Source organism: Grammomys surdaster, unplaced genomic scaffold (assembly GCF_004785775.1).
Source record: "Grammomys surdaster isolate TR1022 unplaced genomic scaffold, NIH_TR_1.0 125756, whole genome shotgun sequence".
NCBI lineage: Eukaryota > Metazoa > Chordata > Mammalia > Rodentia > Muridae > Grammomys > Grammomys surdaster.
Genome location: NW_021620588.1, coordinates 767,487 through 785,528, shown reverse-complemented (window position 1 = coordinate 785,528; position 18,042 = coordinate 767,487). Strand labels below are relative to the sequence as shown.

The 18,042-nt window shown below is 44.5% G+C and overlaps 1 protein-coding gene across 4 annotated transcripts; it reads right to left on the bottom strand.

The window, feature by feature from the left end:
• Positions 1–5,519: 5,519 nt before the first annotated feature.
• Ghrl (ghrelin and obestatin prepropeptide) lies at positions 5,520–9,708 on the bottom strand. 4 transcript variants are annotated; one of them, XM_028788673.1, is made up of 5 exons: positions 9,667–9,708; positions 9,118–9,250; positions 8,396–8,512; positions 6,436–6,544; positions 5,520–5,667 (listed from the first exon to the last, which is right to left on the bottom strand). In XM_028788673.1, the coding sequence occupies exons 2-5, from the start codon at positions 9,223–9,225 to the stop codon at positions 5,648–5,650; spliced, it is 354 nt and encodes a 117-aa protein (XP_028644506.1). In that variant the 5' UTR covers positions 9,226–9,250; positions 9,667–9,708; the 3' UTR covers positions 5,520–5,647. The 4 variants fall into 4 exon arrangements, with proteins under 4 accessions (XP_028644506.1, XP_028644507.1, XP_028644508.1 ...); XM_028788674.1 differs by lacking the exon at positions 9,667–9,708 and having other exon boundaries at positions 8,396–8,509; positions 9,118–9,244; XM_028788675.1 differs by lacking the exons at positions 6,436–6,544; positions 9,667–9,708 and having other exon boundaries at positions 9,118–9,244.
• Between the last annotated feature and the right edge of the window lie 8,334 nt (positions 9,709–18,042).

The window sequence follows — 18,042 nt, the reverse complement described above, 5'->3', positions numbered from 1 at the left end:
GTCATGAAAGGAACTTTCTGAGGGAGGTCTCCTGGGCATTTTCTGCAACCTTGGCTCAGGTGCCACCTTGCATGACTTCCGTGATTGCCACTGGTTCTGTGTCTCTGAGGTACCTATCTTTATGATCTCATGGCTATGTGATGGTGTGTCATGTGAGAACTAAAGAACGAGGTCTTCCTGAACCCCAGCGGAGGCAAGCTGTCCACCCTCAGTGAAGCCCCTGTGACAGGTCGCTGAGTATCTGGGGCCCATTTTTGTATCCTTTTCATAAAACCCTGGGCCAGGAATATTTCCCTCCTTTCATACTTCGCAGTCTCCCTGTGTCCTCTACCCATGCTGACATTCCCTAAAGCTCACTCGAGGCTGTGGTCATTTGGATTGTTAATGCTAAGCAAGCAGTCTAGAGTCTAGATGAGATGACCTTTCTCTCCCTGGCTGCTTTCTGTGTTCTGTTTGTATTTTAGGGGCAATCATTTCTTTGAGCAGTATGTGATCTAAATAGACAGTTTTGTTCTGGTCTCTGTAGTATCTTGTAAAGGTGGACTCGCTTTAGGCTCTGGAGGTGATACTGTCCCAGGCTGTACTGTGAGGAGAACTATGTCCTTGGTCCAAAAGGATTAAATTGTGTAGTCCAGCACTTAACAGTAGGTCTTTGGAAAGGTCTTTGGAAGGTGCATTTGAACCTTGTGAAGTAAACTAGATGAGCTAATTATTGCCTGTCTGGACTGTTCATTGACTGACTCAGTGTCAGGTCTCAGAAATAGCTTTCATCTTTTGTCCACTTCCCTTGGGTCAGCTACTTTTTGTCTCTGCCTCACATTTATCGCTGTAGGAGGAACTTGGCCTCCTTTTTGAAAGACTTGGGGTCTGCTCAGTCTGCCACAGTATTTTATTGTCACTTAAACAAGCTGTATTGTAACCATCTTTACAGCAGGCCCTTGATATCTTTGAGGCACTACTGGCCTCACTGTAGGGTATTACTGTTGACCACTCCACCAAATTGGAGGCCACTGCCTTGCCCAGATGCCGCCTTACCTCTCTCAGACTTTGACTTTCTTTCTAAAAATAAAGGGACAGGTCCATAATCCACCTCCCCATCCCATGCTCATTTTGTGGATCTAGATTGTCTTTATGATCCAGGGGGCTAGTCCAGAGAGCTTTGGTATTCTATGCTGCTTTCTTTCTACTGCCGTATTGAAACACTGACCAAAAACAACATGGGGAAGAAAGGGTTTATTTTACCTGGCCGATTATAATCCATCAAGGGAGTCAGGGCAGAAACTGAGGTGGGAACTTGAAGTAGAGGCCATAGAGGAATGCTGCTTAGTTGCTTCCCATGGCTTTGTTAGTTTGTTGTCTCATATAACTCAGGACCACTTACTCAGGTGGTCTGTGTGCTGGACCCTCCCACATCCATCATGAATCAAGAATGTACCCCATAGGGTTGCCTACTTGCAGATCTCATGGGAGCATTCACGCCATTGAGATTCCCTCTTCCCAGGTGCCTTTAGCTTGTGTCAAGTTGACAAACTAACCAACATACTTGGGAATGTCTGGAGATACTGTCAACTTACTGTAAGATTAAAGTGGCTATGAGAACACCCTATGTTCTCAGAGCAATGTCTGAAAAGTCTGCTGCCTTGGAATGAGACATCCATGTTACTTTCCTGCAGGCTTGGGTGTGCAGTATAGCTGCTTAGCCTTTGGGGATTACATAGTTAAGCAGAAGAAAGAGTAGTGTTGTACCTGGGGGTGTTGGTGATTCAGTTAGTTACTATGTGGGTTTTGGATTCTGAACTGTCTCCAGACAGAGTGGGAGGATTTGTTGCACTGTTGCAGTCCGTCATCTTATTTTATACTATATGGTATTTATAAATTTTTATTTTATCTGTATGGGCGTTTTACCTGCATGTTTCCCTATGTACCACGTGTGTGCCTGGTGTCCATGAAGGCTGGAAGAGGACATTGGATCCCCTGGGCCTGGAGTTAAAGAGGGTTTGTCACTTTGTCAGCCACCGTGTTTGTTGGTGCTGGGAATTGAACAAGGTCCTCTGGAAGTGCAGCCAGTGCACTTAACCACTGAATTATATCTTTAGGCCCTATTTAAGGTATTTTTTTTTGTGGGGCTTTTCTGTGTGTGTTTGTGGTACTAGGGGTTGACCCACAGTTTTTTTCTATGCTTATGCTAATAAGAAGCAAATTCTTGGGGCAGTGGTGTCGAATGCCTTTAATCCCAGCACTTGGGAGGCAGAGGCAGGCGGATTTCTGAGTTGGAGGCCAGCCTGGTCTACAGAGTGAGTTCCAGGACAGCCAGGGCTATACAGAGAAAAACCTGTCTTGAAAAACCAAAAAAAAAAAAAAAAAAGCAAGTTTTTTACCATGAAGCAGCACCCTAGCCTTGTGCTGAGGTGTCCTTGAACTAGAAATGAAGGTGTTCGATGAGATAAGCAGGCTCCCTTCCCCTGTGTCTGCACACATGGTCAAGTGATTGTTATGGATCATAGATCACAAATTTGTAGCAGGTTCCCTGGCTTCGTTTTTTTTTCCTGTTTGGTTTGGGTGGTTGTTCCCTTCCTCGGTTTGCAGTGTCTTGTTTCCCTCATTTTGTATTAATCTGGGAGTTGGATACTTAACTGCTTACTCTCCGCACTTTCGTGTTGTTTTGTAAGGGCAACTGTCAGTTGGCATGTATCAGACAAACTGTCAGGGATGAAAATCAGTCGGAGCTGGCTCCCCTTTGGCTGTTTTTCACTGTTTGAGTGTTCAGATCTAGGGGAGGGAGGCTATTGTGTTTGGCCTCTTTTGTGCTTGTTAGAATTTTTTAGCTTACATGTTTAAGTGTAGTAAGTGATATACATGTGCTGTTATGCTAATTATAATCGTTTCTCTTAAAGGAAAATTTTCTCCCTCTTGAAAATGCCTTGTTCCCTCTAGAGATACAGGCTCCCTACTCCAGGGACCCTTAAGTTAGTGGACTTGATAATTAATGCACGAAGGAGCTTAAACCGGACCTAGAGACTTGGGAGCTAAGTACATGCCTGCAGTCCCAGCGTTTGGGAGGCAGGAAGGCTGGGAGTTCAGAGCCAATAGCCATGGATGACTTAGCAAGGAAACAAAACAATCATGAACAAAGAAAGAGAAGAAACTTGATGTGGGGATACGTTTATTATGATGTATTTTCTTCATACTGTGTCTCCTAATCATGTGGTTGGATATATTTTATTTCATGTGACCAGCTGTACCTTTCAGATTCTTTCCCTTCATTTGCTAAGTCTCTTCCTTCATTTCTGCTCTCTTGTGTTTTATTTCTACCAGTTGTTAACTTGAAATTGTCCTCTCTCCATCAAGTCCACTTAATGAAGAGTCAAGGAAAATGAAAAATAAAAGGGCATACCTCCCTGGAGGAGTGCTTGTCTAGTGTCCACAGGCCTTGGGTTCCATCCCCAGTACAGAAACTCCCTATGAAACCATGGATCTTTGGCAGTTGGGCTAGGGAATCTGTGTTAGGCTGGAAAAGCCACATGCCTGAATCTCTTGGTTGTGGATCTTCAGGTATTTGTTGTGTGACTTCAGGAGAGTTACTTCATTTCTCTGAATTCTCTCATAAGTAGAATTACTGTACAAATGGACAGAACTTAAACTCATCTGTTTGAATGTACACAGTAGGATCACTGAATGGTGGGTGTTAGGACAAGTGTATGCCTGTTCACCCCTGTGCTAGAGATTCTGGGTTCTGTTTTGGGAATGACCTTGGCAGGAAGGAACTAGGGAAGTGCAAGGTCTGCCCACATTGAACTAGCTAGTATGTAGGGTCTGGTCAGAATATGTTCAACATCTGCTTCGAATGACTATAGGAAGCAAGAAGAGAAAGGAGAAGTAAGGGAAGCATCATGTGACCAGCTGTTCTTTTCCAGTTCTTTCCCTCTATTTGCTAAGTCCCTTCCTTCATTTCTGTTCTCCAGTATGTTACAGTGGTCACTTGTAACAGAAGTCTTGCTGCCTGTGCTATTCTAGACAGGTGCTGTTGTAGAAAGGGCAGCAGGGCATTGGTGCTGTTATGTATCTTAGGGATAAACCGAGTTGATACCATCGAGTGTTGTGAAGACGGAAGGGAAAATGAGAGAAGCTGGCTGCATTAGTTTTTCTACTGCTGTGATATAACACCTTGACCAAAAGCAACTTGAGGGAGAAAGGTTTATTTCAGCTCACAGGTTACAGTCTACCACTAAGAGAAGCCAAGGTAGGAATTCAAGATCCTAGAGACAGAAGCTCAAACAGACTATGGAAAAATACTGCTTACTGGCTTGCTTCTTCTTGATTGCTCAACATGCTTTCTTATAACTCAGTACCACCTGCCTAGGAGTAGCACTGCTCACAGTGGGCTGGGCCTTCCCACATCAATCATTAACCAAGAAAATGCCCACAGACTTGTTTGACAAGAAATCTGATCAAGACATCTTCTCAGTTGAAGTCCTTCTCAGAGGATTATAGCTTATGTCAAATTGACAAGAACTAAGCACAGTGGACATCTGTGTGTCTTGTTTTCAGGTTTACCAAAGAATCTATAGCCACCTGGCTCTGTGTGCTATGTTGTTTGAACAGGATCCTGTTCAAACTTCTAAGCAAGTCATAGCCTGGGGGCTTTGTTAATTTTTTTTTTTTTTTTTTTTTTGAGGGGCTGGAGTGGGTCCGAGCTTTCATGTATAAGGAATTACCAGATAGTAATGGAAAGGAACACTGCAGCTCCTAGGACAATAGGGGTGTGTTTAGATTTCAGAGTGCCTGCCTAGTGTGCCCTGCTCATCTCCTGTCTTGGGTTTTGTTAAGGAGGTATGTGACTTCTACTAAGTGCTTGCTGCACAAGGAATTTGGAGAGCATCTCTCTAAGATCTTCCTTTAGTTATGGGTCCCATCTAATATCACTGGACTTTGAGACAGGTTCTAAAGATTTACACTAAGGTGTGAGCAATTAGTGTCTCAACTGGAATTACAGCTGTAGGACTTGAAGATCAAGGCTCATGAGCTGTGAGCTGGAATTTGGGAAATGTTTTGGGACATCTACCTGGTGTTTGGCAGTGGCCAGCCTTGGGCGCATAGGACATCTGTTTTGCCAGACTTCTCCGGGAGTTGATGAGTGGAGAATGTGGTTACCCAGCCCCATGGGTATGGTCAAGAGCCATTGCCAGGCACCCATTCTGATCACAGCAGACAGGTCTGGCTTTTTGGAAGCTCCTAGTGTAGCTCTAATTCCTCAGAAAGCTCTGCTGTGCGGTGAACGGTGTTTGTGGCCTCCAACCCCCTACCTTCAGAACTTTTTGTTTGTTATACAATCCTGCTGTCTGCTGCTGGAGTGAGCAAGGTCTCCTTTGGTTTTCAAGCATGCTCACCTGCCTTGCTGAGGCTTCTTTTTCCCTTTTTCTCATGGGTCATAATCTTAAAGCATTGTTTCATTTCATTGTTCCAATAATGTTTAAGTAAAATGTAAATTTTACCATATAGATGAAATAAATTCTCATTTTGAACATTTGGCATACAGCTTGAACATTTATTCTTAAGGCAGTAGGAGAGTGCTGGGAGTTGCAGAGGAGGCTGAGGCTGGATGTGAGTTCTTGCTCAGGGAAAGCACAGGGGCCGGTCCTGTCGGTGGTTACTTGTCAGCTGGTGCCTCTGAAAAGCAAGAGATCAAGTCAGTCTTCTAGTACCATCTCGCCTGAATCATCAAAAGTGATTTTCCTTACCATGGTATGCTGAATGCAAGCATGTCGTAGTTGGGAGTGGGCGGGAAGGGGTGGTGTCGCTGGCCTTGGATTTGGAAGATGGCATTTGAGTGTGCTCTTGGGTGAGTGTCCTCATATCCCCAAGACTTGCTTTCTCATCTGGATGGTGAGGTATGTGTGATTGCCATATTTGTGAGGAAGTGCTTAGGGAAAGAATGCAACTTGTTCTTGAGATTTTTCTTTCTCAGTTATGGAAAAGCTTGGGTATCTTTTCACAAAGTAAGAGTGTACTGAAAACCAGGGGTGCAGCTCAAGTGGTAGTGTGCTTGTCTAGGATGTATAAGGCTTTGGTTTTCATCCCAGCACTACACAAAAATACCCTAAAATCCTTATGTGTCTGCTGGTATTTTCAGTTGCTACTGTGGCACAGATTCCCTTAGTGAAGTTGTACTGTAAAGATGCTTTAAAGCCAGATAATTTGAAACGATGGAAATAGGCATTAGCACTACCTCATAGTTAAAAGAACTGAGGCTCAGATGGGGCCTAACAGCTAGCTAACACTAGTCTTGGTGATCTAGCCCTCCTGGATTGCCACACATACCAGTTTAGCGCCCTTTACCACAGGTAGTCAAGAAGATTAGGACCTCAAGAGTGGGGTTAGAGGAGAAAATTTGTATCACTCATAAAATAGGTTAAGCTCCGTTTCGGATTGACTCACCTTTGACCTCTTCCCAGAGGATATCCTGAAGAAACTTCCCGAGGGCCCGACCATGCTGCTGGTACTGAGCTCCTGAGAGCTTGATGCCAACGTCGAAGGGAGCATTGAACTAGAAGGCAGGGTTGAGAGGGCCTTAGACTTCATCCTGCCTGCCCTGCTCCAAATGCCCCTATCTCCCCAGGGAGGCCGTGTCATGTTAGCCATCTGGGTATCTGAGTGGTTTGTGAATGTAATCTTAGAACCAGGAGGGTGTGCTAACTGGTCTAGCTCTCTCCCTGTCTTCATGACAGAAGCCCAGAGAGGCTGGGTGACCTCCCTGTGTCACAAACAGGTGATAGCCAAGGATTTAGAAAGTAGGACTCTTTCTGAAATATGCTCAGCTCCAAGTCCTTGTGTAGTATGGGCACAGACTGTCAGGCTGCTAGGTACCAGGCAGACTAGGCTTCTACAGCAGATGCTAGCCTGTTCCTCTGTAATTTGTTATGACCTACAGGAAATATGACTAGGGAAATTATGACCCTGCGTGCGCACACACATGCATGCACATGCACTGTGCCTTTTTTATGGACTTGGAGGCCCTTTTAGCCTTCTCCTTAGCAAATGCTAATTTTTCTTCTCACACTCCGTTGTCAGTGCAAGCTGGTCAGATCATCTGTTGTGTAAGAAAACCCCACACCATTAGGAGGCCTGCCAGAAGTGGCAGCATTCCAGTTCTCACACAACCTGGAAAAGTCCCTTTTTCCTTGATTCAGGGCCCTTCTGTTTAGTGGGGTACAGGTGGTTGGCATTCTGTCTCTAGACCTGATTTTGAAAACAAAACAAGAAAAACAAAACTGAAGAGAGGTGGGTCCTCAGATGGGAGGGTAGGCAGTGTCTTATTCTGTGCTCAGTGTGCTACAGCCCTTCTGCCTTGTGCATAGTATTCTCTATGCAGGACAGATGCTTGGTTCCTATTGATTATCACAGAAACTAGGAAATGCTGTTCACCCCAGCCCTGTTTGTGCCTTAAGACCTCTTCTCTATGAGAACTAAGTACAGGGCTCTTGAGGTTGAGGTGGCTACCTGCACAGTGTGGACCTGGGTTGTCTCATAAGACCATCTCTGCTGGGTTAGCAAAGAAAGCTTGGTTAGTCAGAGGAATTAGTTTTGAGTGTCACACTTCCTGTGGAGCAAGGGTTTCAGGAGGTGGCTAAGTTCCAGAGAGGGTCCAGAGAGCAGGAGTTTAGTGATCTTGATCTTGGCATTTGTCCTTGACCTGAAAGGAAGGTGGGAGAAGGAGTGTAGCAAACCCTGGCCTGATGGCCTTGGGCAAGGGAGTTGACCTTTCAACTTGTGTTTCTTATCTACAAAATTTAGCAAATGCTGCCAGCTTATTTAGCTTACAGTGTCTTGTATAGAGAAATGATCCATGATAAAGATAGAAGAGGCTGGGGATGTGGCCTATGGCCGAGCACCTGCCTAGCAATTGTGAAGCCCTAGGTTGTGCTTCCTGCTTCCCAGCTTATCGTGGTTACTGTGTTTGAAGGTGAAGTTGTTGCATGCAGACACAGAGTTAGGGCCTGGGATTGTCAGGTGCTGCTTCCAGTTTTCAGGGGAATCCTAGAGGAGCTGCTGAGAGGCACCAATGGTCCCTTTATTCCCTTCTTTCAGTCCAAAGCTGTTTGTGTTTTTCCTTAGCCCATCCAAGATTTTTCAGAGCAAACTCTACTCTTGTTAGGCCAAACATGTGGGCTAGCCAGCCTAGCCTGTACTAACTGCCCTCCTACCTCTCCATCACCAGGGCAGGTCTTAGAGGCCTCTGTGAACATTTTTGCTCTTGGGATGGAGACCCTGAGCCCTTTGTGGAGCTGTTGGTGCTGGACTCTAATCCTTGAGTAGCTTGAAAAGCCGGCATGTGGCTTACCCTCTGTACCCCAGACTCTTTACTGTTAGAAGAACATGCTGGTGCCTGGGTACCAACCCTGATCTCCAGCTCCTCCTCTGCCTCTTCTGCTTGTCCTCTGTCCTCTGGGTGGAGCCAGCCTTCCAGAGCTCTTGGCTTCAGTTTAGCTGGTGGCTTCTTGGATTCCTTTCTCTGCTGAAAAGGAAAAGAGGATAGGTTCCTTCCTTCCTTCCTTCCTTCCTTCCTTCCTTCCTTCCTTCCTTCCTTCCTTCCTTCCTGTTTTGTTTTTTTATTTTTTATTTATTTGTTTTTGTTTTTCAAGACAGGGTTTCTCTGCGTAACAGAGCCCTGGCTGTCCTGGACTTGCTTTGTAGATCAGGCTGGCCTTGAGCTTAAAGAGATCCACCTGTCTCTGCCTCCCGAGTGCTGAGACTAAAGGCGTATGCTACCACACCCAGCTTCTTTTATTTTCCTTAAAATTTAAAATTAGTTTTTTTGTTTGTTTGTTTTGAGATATAGTCTCACTATGTAGTCCAGACTGGCCTTGAACTTGAGGCCCACCTGTTTTCATCTCCCAATCCTGGGATTACAGGTGTGCACTACCATGCTTGGCTAAGGATTTCTCTTTAGGATCTTAAATCTGCATATCCTAAAAGCAGAATTGGGTCACATCCAGAGGCTCCTTTTATACTGTGAGAAGGTGTGAAGCCCAGATGGGTGGAGCCACTGCTGTTGGTCATAGGGCCGGAACAGACTGACCACAGATCAGGATAGGTGTGGGCTTGGTGACACAGGCTTACCTGGGCTTTCTGGTGCTCTGGGCTCAGGAAGCTGGAACCTGCCATGGCCATGTCCATCCAGAGCATGCTGAGGAGTAGCAAACTGCAGATGGTCCCTGAAGACAGCATGGTCTTGGTGGTGAAGACAGATGACCTGGGGGAGAGAGGATCTTCTGGTAGCCTACTTCATCTCCATGATATATGCCTTAGAATTTGCTCAGGTTGGAACCCAGCAAGTTTCTAGAAGTAAGGTTAGGACTGCTGGGAGAAGCAAGGTTCACTTGTCGCCATCTTACAAGGGTGGGAGAGTTGAAGGCTGAACTCCGCCTTTTCTAAACTCCCTGATGTGCTGGAGGGCTGTCCATTTCAGTGTTGCTTATCCTGAGCCCTCAGGAGCCTGATGATGGAGCTAATTAGGCTGACCGAGTCCACTGTCGTTCTTTGTTCAGTGAGCTCACTGACACTCAGAGGAAGTACATGAGTGGCCAGTGCTGAGTAAGTTAGACGCCTGTGAGCACACATGTTCTGGCGTACACACATACACATACATAGACAGCAGAGAGGGCTTACCTGGAATGCCTGGGGATTTGATGCCTGCTGGCTGGCTGCTCCTTATATAGGAAGGAGCAGCCTTCCTTCTGTTTGTTCATGTCCGGCAGCCTCGTCTCTGAGGCTGTGCAGTTTGTGTGGGCAGTATTGCATTCCTTGGGAACTAAGTATTCTTTTCCCCTCACTGTTGATGAACAAACAGTAGAGATTAGGTGCCCCGAGAGGTATCCAGTTGGCTTTGGGTGGGTCACTAGCTCCTGATTTTTCTGTGGTCCCCATGTGGGCTTGGCCCTGGTGAGTTGGCAGGTAAGGAGCTCTGAGGTCTTGCTTAGTTGTGATATGACCTTGACTTATCTCCTTCCATGTGAGATGGTGTTGCCACACACACCCCCCCCCCCCCCCCGGAACTTGAAGATTTTGTCCAGTTTTGCCTTGTCACATAGAGAGACCTGCTCCTGGGGCGAGCAAATGTCAGGAAATTTGCACATGGTGGTCATGCTTTATTGGTCATCTGTCTTGTTTGGTCTTACTGGTTGATTTTGTTTTGGTTTTGTTTTGCACTATTGGGCATAGTTCCCAGGGCCTGGTACTTGGTAGGCATTTTTCACTCAGCCATACCCTACCCCATTCTGCTGTTTGTTAACCTGGCAGCTTGCCTATCCTGTCCTCTGGCAGGTATCAAGGCTCTAGCACAAGGGAGATTGTGGAGATGCAGAGGACATAGACCTGATGTAATATAGCTTTGACAACAGGGAACAGTCCTTTGGATACCTTTCTGTGATGCTCTTATGAGAAATAGGGCAGGGCAGTGGCAGAGGTAGGCAGATCTCTGAGTATGAGGCCAGCCTGGTCTTACTGAGTGAGTTTCAGGGAAGCCAAGGCTAACAAAGAAACCTTGTCTCAAAAACAAAACAAAAGAAAAAGAAAAATAGGGTGGCTCAAGGGTTGGGGCTTATAGATGTCTCCCTGGGGCAGTGTAGTTTTCTGGTTCCTGAAGTACTGCTTTCTGACCTGTCTCTGCTGCCACAGTAATTGTGTCATTGCAGTGACGGGTCACTCTAGATGTTCCAGTTAGGGGCTGTTGACAACAGGACAAATGATTCAGAGCCCCATGATATCCTGACCTTCTGTGTAGTTTGGAGGAGATTGGGCTCTTGCGGGAACTCTTGGTGCGGTGAGGCGTGGGCTGGGTTACGACTCCTGTGAGAAAAAGACCATCTGGCAGAGGTAGCTGAAATCCCAACGTAACTATATTACCGGGTACCTTCATAGGTCTGTCACTCGCCTGAACTTAGAAGCCATTTGGCCCTGGGGCCCAAAGGGCCCAAAGGTGAGGTAGTGTGGAAACACTGCAGCCCTCCAGTCTGTGAGGACAGAAAGCCTGTGCATGGTGACCAGGCATCGGCTGAGATATGAAGCTTGTCCACTCAGCCGCTGGAAGCCTTTGGAGGCAGGAGGTGGTGGTGTTGATCTTAGATAAGGCCACAAATGAACAATTACAAATTGCTAACTGTCTAGGGACAGCTGGAACTCTCTAGTCACATACCTTGCCATCCAGAGTATAGGTTAGCAGGGAGGATGGTCTGGCGATGGAAGAATGGAGGGAAAAGGCACCAGAAAATATCTAATGACTTGCCTATAGCTGTGGAAGAGGAGCTGGGAAATGTATGTTCATCCTGCCAGTAGGAGCTTGGTGGATTATATGGCTCTTCTAGACAGGTGACCCTAAACCCCCCCCCCCCCCCCGTTCCTAATAAAGCCAAGACTTAAATTTCAGTGTATGTTTTATTAGGGTTCTCTAGAGAAACAACGGACAGAATGAACTTACGAATATTAAAGGGATATATTAGAGTGATTTATAGGATATGGTCTGACTCATCCAACAATGAGTGTCTCCTGACAGAAAGGCCAAGAGTCCATTAGTTGTTCAGTCATGATGTAGGATGTCAGCTAGTCTTTAGGCTACATTTGAATCCAGAAGTAGGTTTAACACCAGTGAGCAATGCATTAGCCAAGGGATAGAGGAGCTTGCCTGTGAGAGTGAGGGCAAGCAGGCAAAAAGCAAAAGCTTCCTTCTGTGTCCTTTTTATATGGGCTGCCATCAGAAGGCGTGACCCAGATTTAGGGTGAGTCTTCTCACCTTAAATGATTCAATCCAGAAAAATCCCTTCCAGGTGTGCCTAGCTGCTTGGGTTTTAGTTGACTCCAGATGTAGCCATGTTGACAACCACATGACAGTATTTAACTGTTATGTCCAAAATATTTTGTTTTAATGTGTGATTAACAAGTTGTTACTGAACTCTTACTTTTATAGTGTTTAAGTCTAGTGGGTATTTTGTTCTGAGCCTGCTCCAGGTGTTCTGTGGTGTCCAGGCTTCTGTGCCTGCAGTGTTGTTGAAGGATCCTGCTGGCACTCTTTGTCTCCTTTCAAAGCCCAGCATATTTCACTGGCTTTCCTGCCCTTCTACCATCTTAGAACTGTAACCCCAGGCCTTCTGTCTTTAGTGTCTATCCAACAGTGTTTGCCCTTAGCCTAATGCTGACCCAGAGCCTAACTGCACAAGTCTATCATGCTCGGATTCCACCTTGCCATCCTCACAAATCTGGTCCTTTCCCTTTCCACGTCTCCTAGTGTTCGCTGGGCACTGGTAAACATTCCGAGTTGCTGGTTATCTATCACCAGGGTCTCATTGCTAGGTTAGGCCTGCAGGGCCCTGGCTCAAATTGCTAGCTACTGCCAGCATGGACTAAAGCATGCTAGAGTTTGGGACAGTGCTCATAAGCATAGGATTTTCAAGTTTCATTCTTAGACCTGATGCCAAAGGTCTTAAGCGTAGCCCTGGAAACTAGTTCAACAAATGTCCTGAGTAATTGTTTTCTTGTTATAAAAAACATTTTTTCCTTTTTAGATTTTTATTTTTAATTATGTAGGTGTAGGTGTGTGTACTTGTGGGTTCAAATACCTATGGAGGCTAGAGATGATGGATCCTCTTGGAGCTGAAGTAAAAGACAGTTTTGAACAACCTGAAGTGGGTGCCAGGAGCTGAACTCTTATCCTTTGTAAGAGCAGTACATGCTCTTAACCAGTAAGTTGTCTCTCCAGACTTCTTTTTTGTGATGTTTTAAGAACAAGATTTACCTATGGGCTTTAGAGGTGTCAACATTATTCAAGTTCCCCAAGACCTTGCACTGAATCATTGTAATTACCACAGATGACTGCCTAGTCTGGACTCACGAGTAGAGTTACTGCCTTCTGAGTGCATTTGCAATTATTTTATTACCTGGGATATTACCATTTGCAATTATTTTATTTTATTTCCACAGGGAAGGGAAGAGATCACTTATATGAGTTTCTATTTCTTTACTCATTTTCAAAGTTAGGGTTGACTCATGCTTTTCTTAACATGAACTCACAAATTACTGTACATGGTGGCTTTTCACCTTATTCGTTCTTTCCAGTGTTTTTTGTTTGTTTGTTTGTTTGTTTTTTAACTGACTCTGGATGCTTTTGAAATGACCCCAGTTTTGAATAACTTTCTGTTCCACTGAGATTCTTCAAGTACATTGTGTACATTTCCTTCTTAGACCTGAAATCAAACATGTGCCTAAGAAGCATTGGTTTTCTTTAGTGGGAAGTGTGTGTGTGTGTCTGTGTCTGTGTCTGTGTCTGTGTCTGTGTCTGTGTGTGTACACGTAATGGTGGAGGTCAGAGGTTAACATTAGGTGTCTTCTTCAGCTGCTCTCTATTTACTGAGGCAGTCTCTCTCACTGAATTGAGAACTTGAATTCAGTTTGTCTGGCTGACCAGCTTCTCTGGCCTCACATCCTGGGCATTAGAATTTCAGGTGTGCTGCTGCCACACCTGTCCAGATTTTATAGACCTGCTGGGGATGCACATTCAGGTTCTCAGGCTTTTGTGGCAGAATCTTTAACTATAAAGCAGTCTATGCCTAGGAACCAGTTTTGAAACTGTATCAGGTATATTGTTCTGAGACTTCCTTCCCTTAGCACTGAGATTAGAAGTACAAAATTAAAAAGTGCATTTGTGTGTGTATGTGTGTGTATGTGTGTGTTTATGTGTGTGTATGTGTATGGGCTTACAGCATGTGGAGGTTACATCTTAGGAGAGTTAGTTCTCCTTCCACAGATGTGAAACCCAGGGATCAAACTCAGGTTCTAAAATTTGTCAACAAGTGCCTTAACCTGCTGATCCATTTTGCCGGCCCAGAAAAATGGATACTTTTAAAAGGAAAAATATTTGGCTGGAGAGATGGCTCCTGGTTAAGAGTTAGTAATGCTTTGACAGAGGACCTGAATTCAGTTCCTGGTATCCATGTTGGATGGCTGGAAACCACTGTAACTCTGGCTCCAGGGAGTCCAAATGCCCTTTTCTGGCATTTGCACTCATGGGTACGTAATTGAAACATAGACACATACATGAGAGATCTAACACCAACCTGCTGAGCTTAATTTTTTGTATGTGTTTGGGGCTTAAGGTCCGTAAGTTGTTTTGTTTGGTGAGTATTGTAGGAGCAAATAAATGCTGGGTAGAATGTGGTACAAGGATGGTTCATATGTTCTGTAAATGTTCTGAGAGCTGTTCTGTTATTGAAGGAAGATTGAGATGTCAGATTGAGGTGGTTTGTTTGCAGTGTTCCTATTCCAAGTATCTGGAAATTCCTGTTAAGTGCAGACATTTGTCTTCCCAAATTGACTCTTTTTTCATGTTTGGGTGTCTCTGATGGCATCTCTCCTTCTAAAGTCTGTTTTATTTGATAGAAACAGATACTTGATTCTTTCCTTTTGATATCTAATACATGTTTTCAGCATTTTTATTATTTCTTCCCTTTGTATTTAAGGTAGAGCTAATAAAGTCTGGCCTTACTAATTTAGAGACCAGTCTCATTATATAGCCTGGCTATCTTCTTGCCTTAGTTGGGATTCTGGCATGTGCTACTGTTAGTTGTTTCCTTCTCTTCTTCCTCCTTCCTTTTTCTTCTCCTTTCCCCTCTTCCTTCTTGTTTTGGGTGGGGAACCAGGGACAACTTCTTGCTGTTGTTTTCAGGCTGATTTGAGCTGCTGGACTCAACTGATCCTCCCAAGATCTCATTGTGAGTAGCTGTAATTACTGATGTGTGTCACTATACCCAGCTACATGGCTTGATATTGTGAATGTAGGTATGTGCAGGTATGTACACAGACCAGAGACTGGCATCAAGTGCTTCCCGTATTTGCTCCCTACCCCCTCACAATTTTATCTTTTATTATGTGTATGCATGTATGCCTGCGTATGGGTTTGTGCACATGTGTGCAAGTATCTGTGGAGGCCAGAAGAGGGTGTTGAATTCCCTAGTGCTGGAGTTATGAACTGTCTGATGTGGGTGCTTAGGAAGAGGACTCTGATCCTCTGCAAGACCAATGTGTGCTCTTAACCACTTAGCTGTCTCGCTAGCTTCCACCTTATTTTTGACACTGAACCTATAGCTTGCCAGTTTGGCTAGACTGGCTGCTTAGCATGTCCTCAGGATACTCCTGTCTCTATCTTCCCAGGTTTTTAAGTAGGTTCTGTCTATTGTTAAGACAGTATCTCATTGGCCTTGAAATTGCTATGAAAAGGCCTTTACCTTTGACCTCTGTCTCTGAATGCTGGGATTACAGGTGCCACCACACCAAGCTAGAACATTCATATCTTGAATGTTCACTAAAGGCTTCTTGCCAGCCTATAGTCCTAAGTGAAGTGATATACCCTTAAAGAAGATATTGGGGGCCCTGTCTCTTCTATTGCTTCTCTCTGCCATGAGGAAAACAGGCTTCTTCCTTAGCCACAAGTGCCCACCATGATGTAATAAACCATGGCCAAAGGAACAGATGAAGCATGGACTCTGAAAACTGAGCTAAAGTAATTCTCTTTTTATTTAAGGCATTTATTATAGTAAAAGAAAGCTAACATCTTTACTTTAAAGATATTATTTTAGCAGATAAAGAATTCTAGTTTTCTTTAATCAGATATTTTTTGCTTTGTGTGATTTCTGATGAAAAGTTGGCTGTTGTTTATGTGTGCTTGTGAATGTAGTGTGTCATATGTCTCTAACTGCTGCTGTAACACTCTGAATGTACCCAACTGTGGAGCATTAGGTTTTTAATTATAAGTATGGAATAATATTTGGCTGTTTATTCAAATTTCATCCCCCTGTACTTTTCCTATCCTTGCCTCCTCTCCAGCTATACCCAGGCTGCATCATGTGGTAGTTCCCACAGGGCACATCATTCTCAACCTCCTTTTCTTATACTTGTTTGGTTCCTCTGATAAATTAAAATTCATCCGTCTTTCTATATTCTAGAGATTCTACTTGCTGAGATTTTTTAAGGTATTTTTCTCATTATGTTCACTTTCTTTTACATTCTTGAAAATATAATAGCTATTTTTTAAGTCCTTGGTTGCAATTCTGTGGTCTAATTTTTTTTTAATAGTATTGCTTTCTGTATTCTAGGCTAGCCTGTAACTCATGGTCCTGCCTTATCATATATTCCCCACCCTACCGTTTTTCCTGTATTGGAGTATGGAACCCAAGTCCTCACAAGTGCTAGGGAAGCATTTCACCACTGAGCCAAGCCCAGGCATGTATATTTTCACTCTTAGTTGAGCCGTAGTGTCCTCTTTTTTTTGTACACCAGGAAGCAGGATATTCTGGTGTTTGAGGTTGCATTTCTTACATTCTCAACCTGTAGGTAATGATCCCTTGGGGAGGTGGGTGTTGCATATCATATTTGTGATTCATAACAGTAGCAAAGATAGTTATGAAGTTGCTGCAAAGTCATTTTTTGGTTGGGGTCACCACATCATGAGGAACTGTATTAAAGGGCTGCAGCATTAAGGTTGAGAACCACTGCTCTAGAGTGTTCAGGCTTTCTCATACTGTGAAACTACTATAGATTACTTTGGCTTTTGTCAAGTCTGCTTGGCTTCAAGAACAAACCTAAAGCTGGGTGTGATGCTACATGCCTTTAATCCCAGTGATCACCAGGCAGAGGAAGGCTCAATTCAAGGCCATCCTCGTCTACATGTTTATTCAGCTCCAGGACAGCCAGAACTACATAGAGAGACCCTGTCTCAAAACAAGAAAAGCAAAACTTTTTAAAGTTAATTGAAGGTGTATTGGTATGGTGTTTGAGACAGGATAGCAATATGTAGTTCTGTCTGCCCCAGAAATCACTATTGCAGACAAGGCTGGCCTTGAATTTGTGGCTGTCCTCCTGCCTCTGCCTCCCAAGTGCTGGCATTACAAGTGTGCCCACCAGGCCTATCATCTTTCTTAGAACTTTCCCCAGAGTAGTAGGATTAAGTTGTTCCATTGACTACATTTCTGATCCTAAACTCTTAGGGTCATATTTCATTTACTGCAGCTCCATAGCACAACTGGTCCTGAGAGGCATAACTACAAAGAGTCTCTCATTTCTGTGTGATGCGTCCTATCACTCACTCTGTTGAAAGCAGCAAGTAGCATAGGAAGCTAACTTGTCCTTAGGCTGACAGACTTCCATGCATTCTCTGAGCTGAGCAACTAAAGAAAGGTCCTTCCAGCCTTCATTTTCTCATGTACATCATGGAAGAAAGGAAGTTGTAGTTTTCATGTAATTTCTGGAGGGCTTGGGTTCTGTGGAGTGACTTGGGAGACTATGGGAAGGTCTTGGCATCGCCTCATTTCAGTTCAACTGTTAACATTTTATGGCAAAACAAGAAGTTTAGTCCATGAAAAGTAAGAGATAAATGGAGTGAGCACAACGGGGGTGAGTGGGGAGGGTGGTTTTGGGGTTCTCCTGAGGTGACTGCCTTGGTGCAAGCATATATACTTATGTTGTGGCTGAGAAATAACAGTACTCCTCCCTCTGGTTCTGCAGCAGGTAAGACCAAGATTGGGGTGAAGTAGGCTAGAATTGTAATCCTGGGTTTCTCCTTACCAAGTGGGTAAATCCTCTATCTCTTCTACCAAATACTTACCTGAAATATACAGCGTGAAAGTCTACTAAAATAATAGGCTTCAGTAGGTGGTAGCTGCTTTTGTGACTGCTAGTTCAGATGAGGGTGCCAAAATCTCTGCCGGGAGGTGGTACACAGCTCAAGGTCAGTTAGCATAAGAACTCTGGCTTCCCACCATAGTGTTGTGTTAGGATGCCAGGGCTGGTTAACATGCCTTGCCTAGCATCTGGTTGGTCACCTGTAAACATCTGTTAGCATCTCATTGTTTAGGGCAGACGTCATCAATCCCATCCATGGAGTAGGTATACCCATAGGGGACTATTGCCCATTTGCAGGTGGAGCTCCTATTATCATACTAGGTGGCACCTGGAACATGGCCTACAATGTGGGCAGATGCACTGTGTGCAATGACAGTAAAG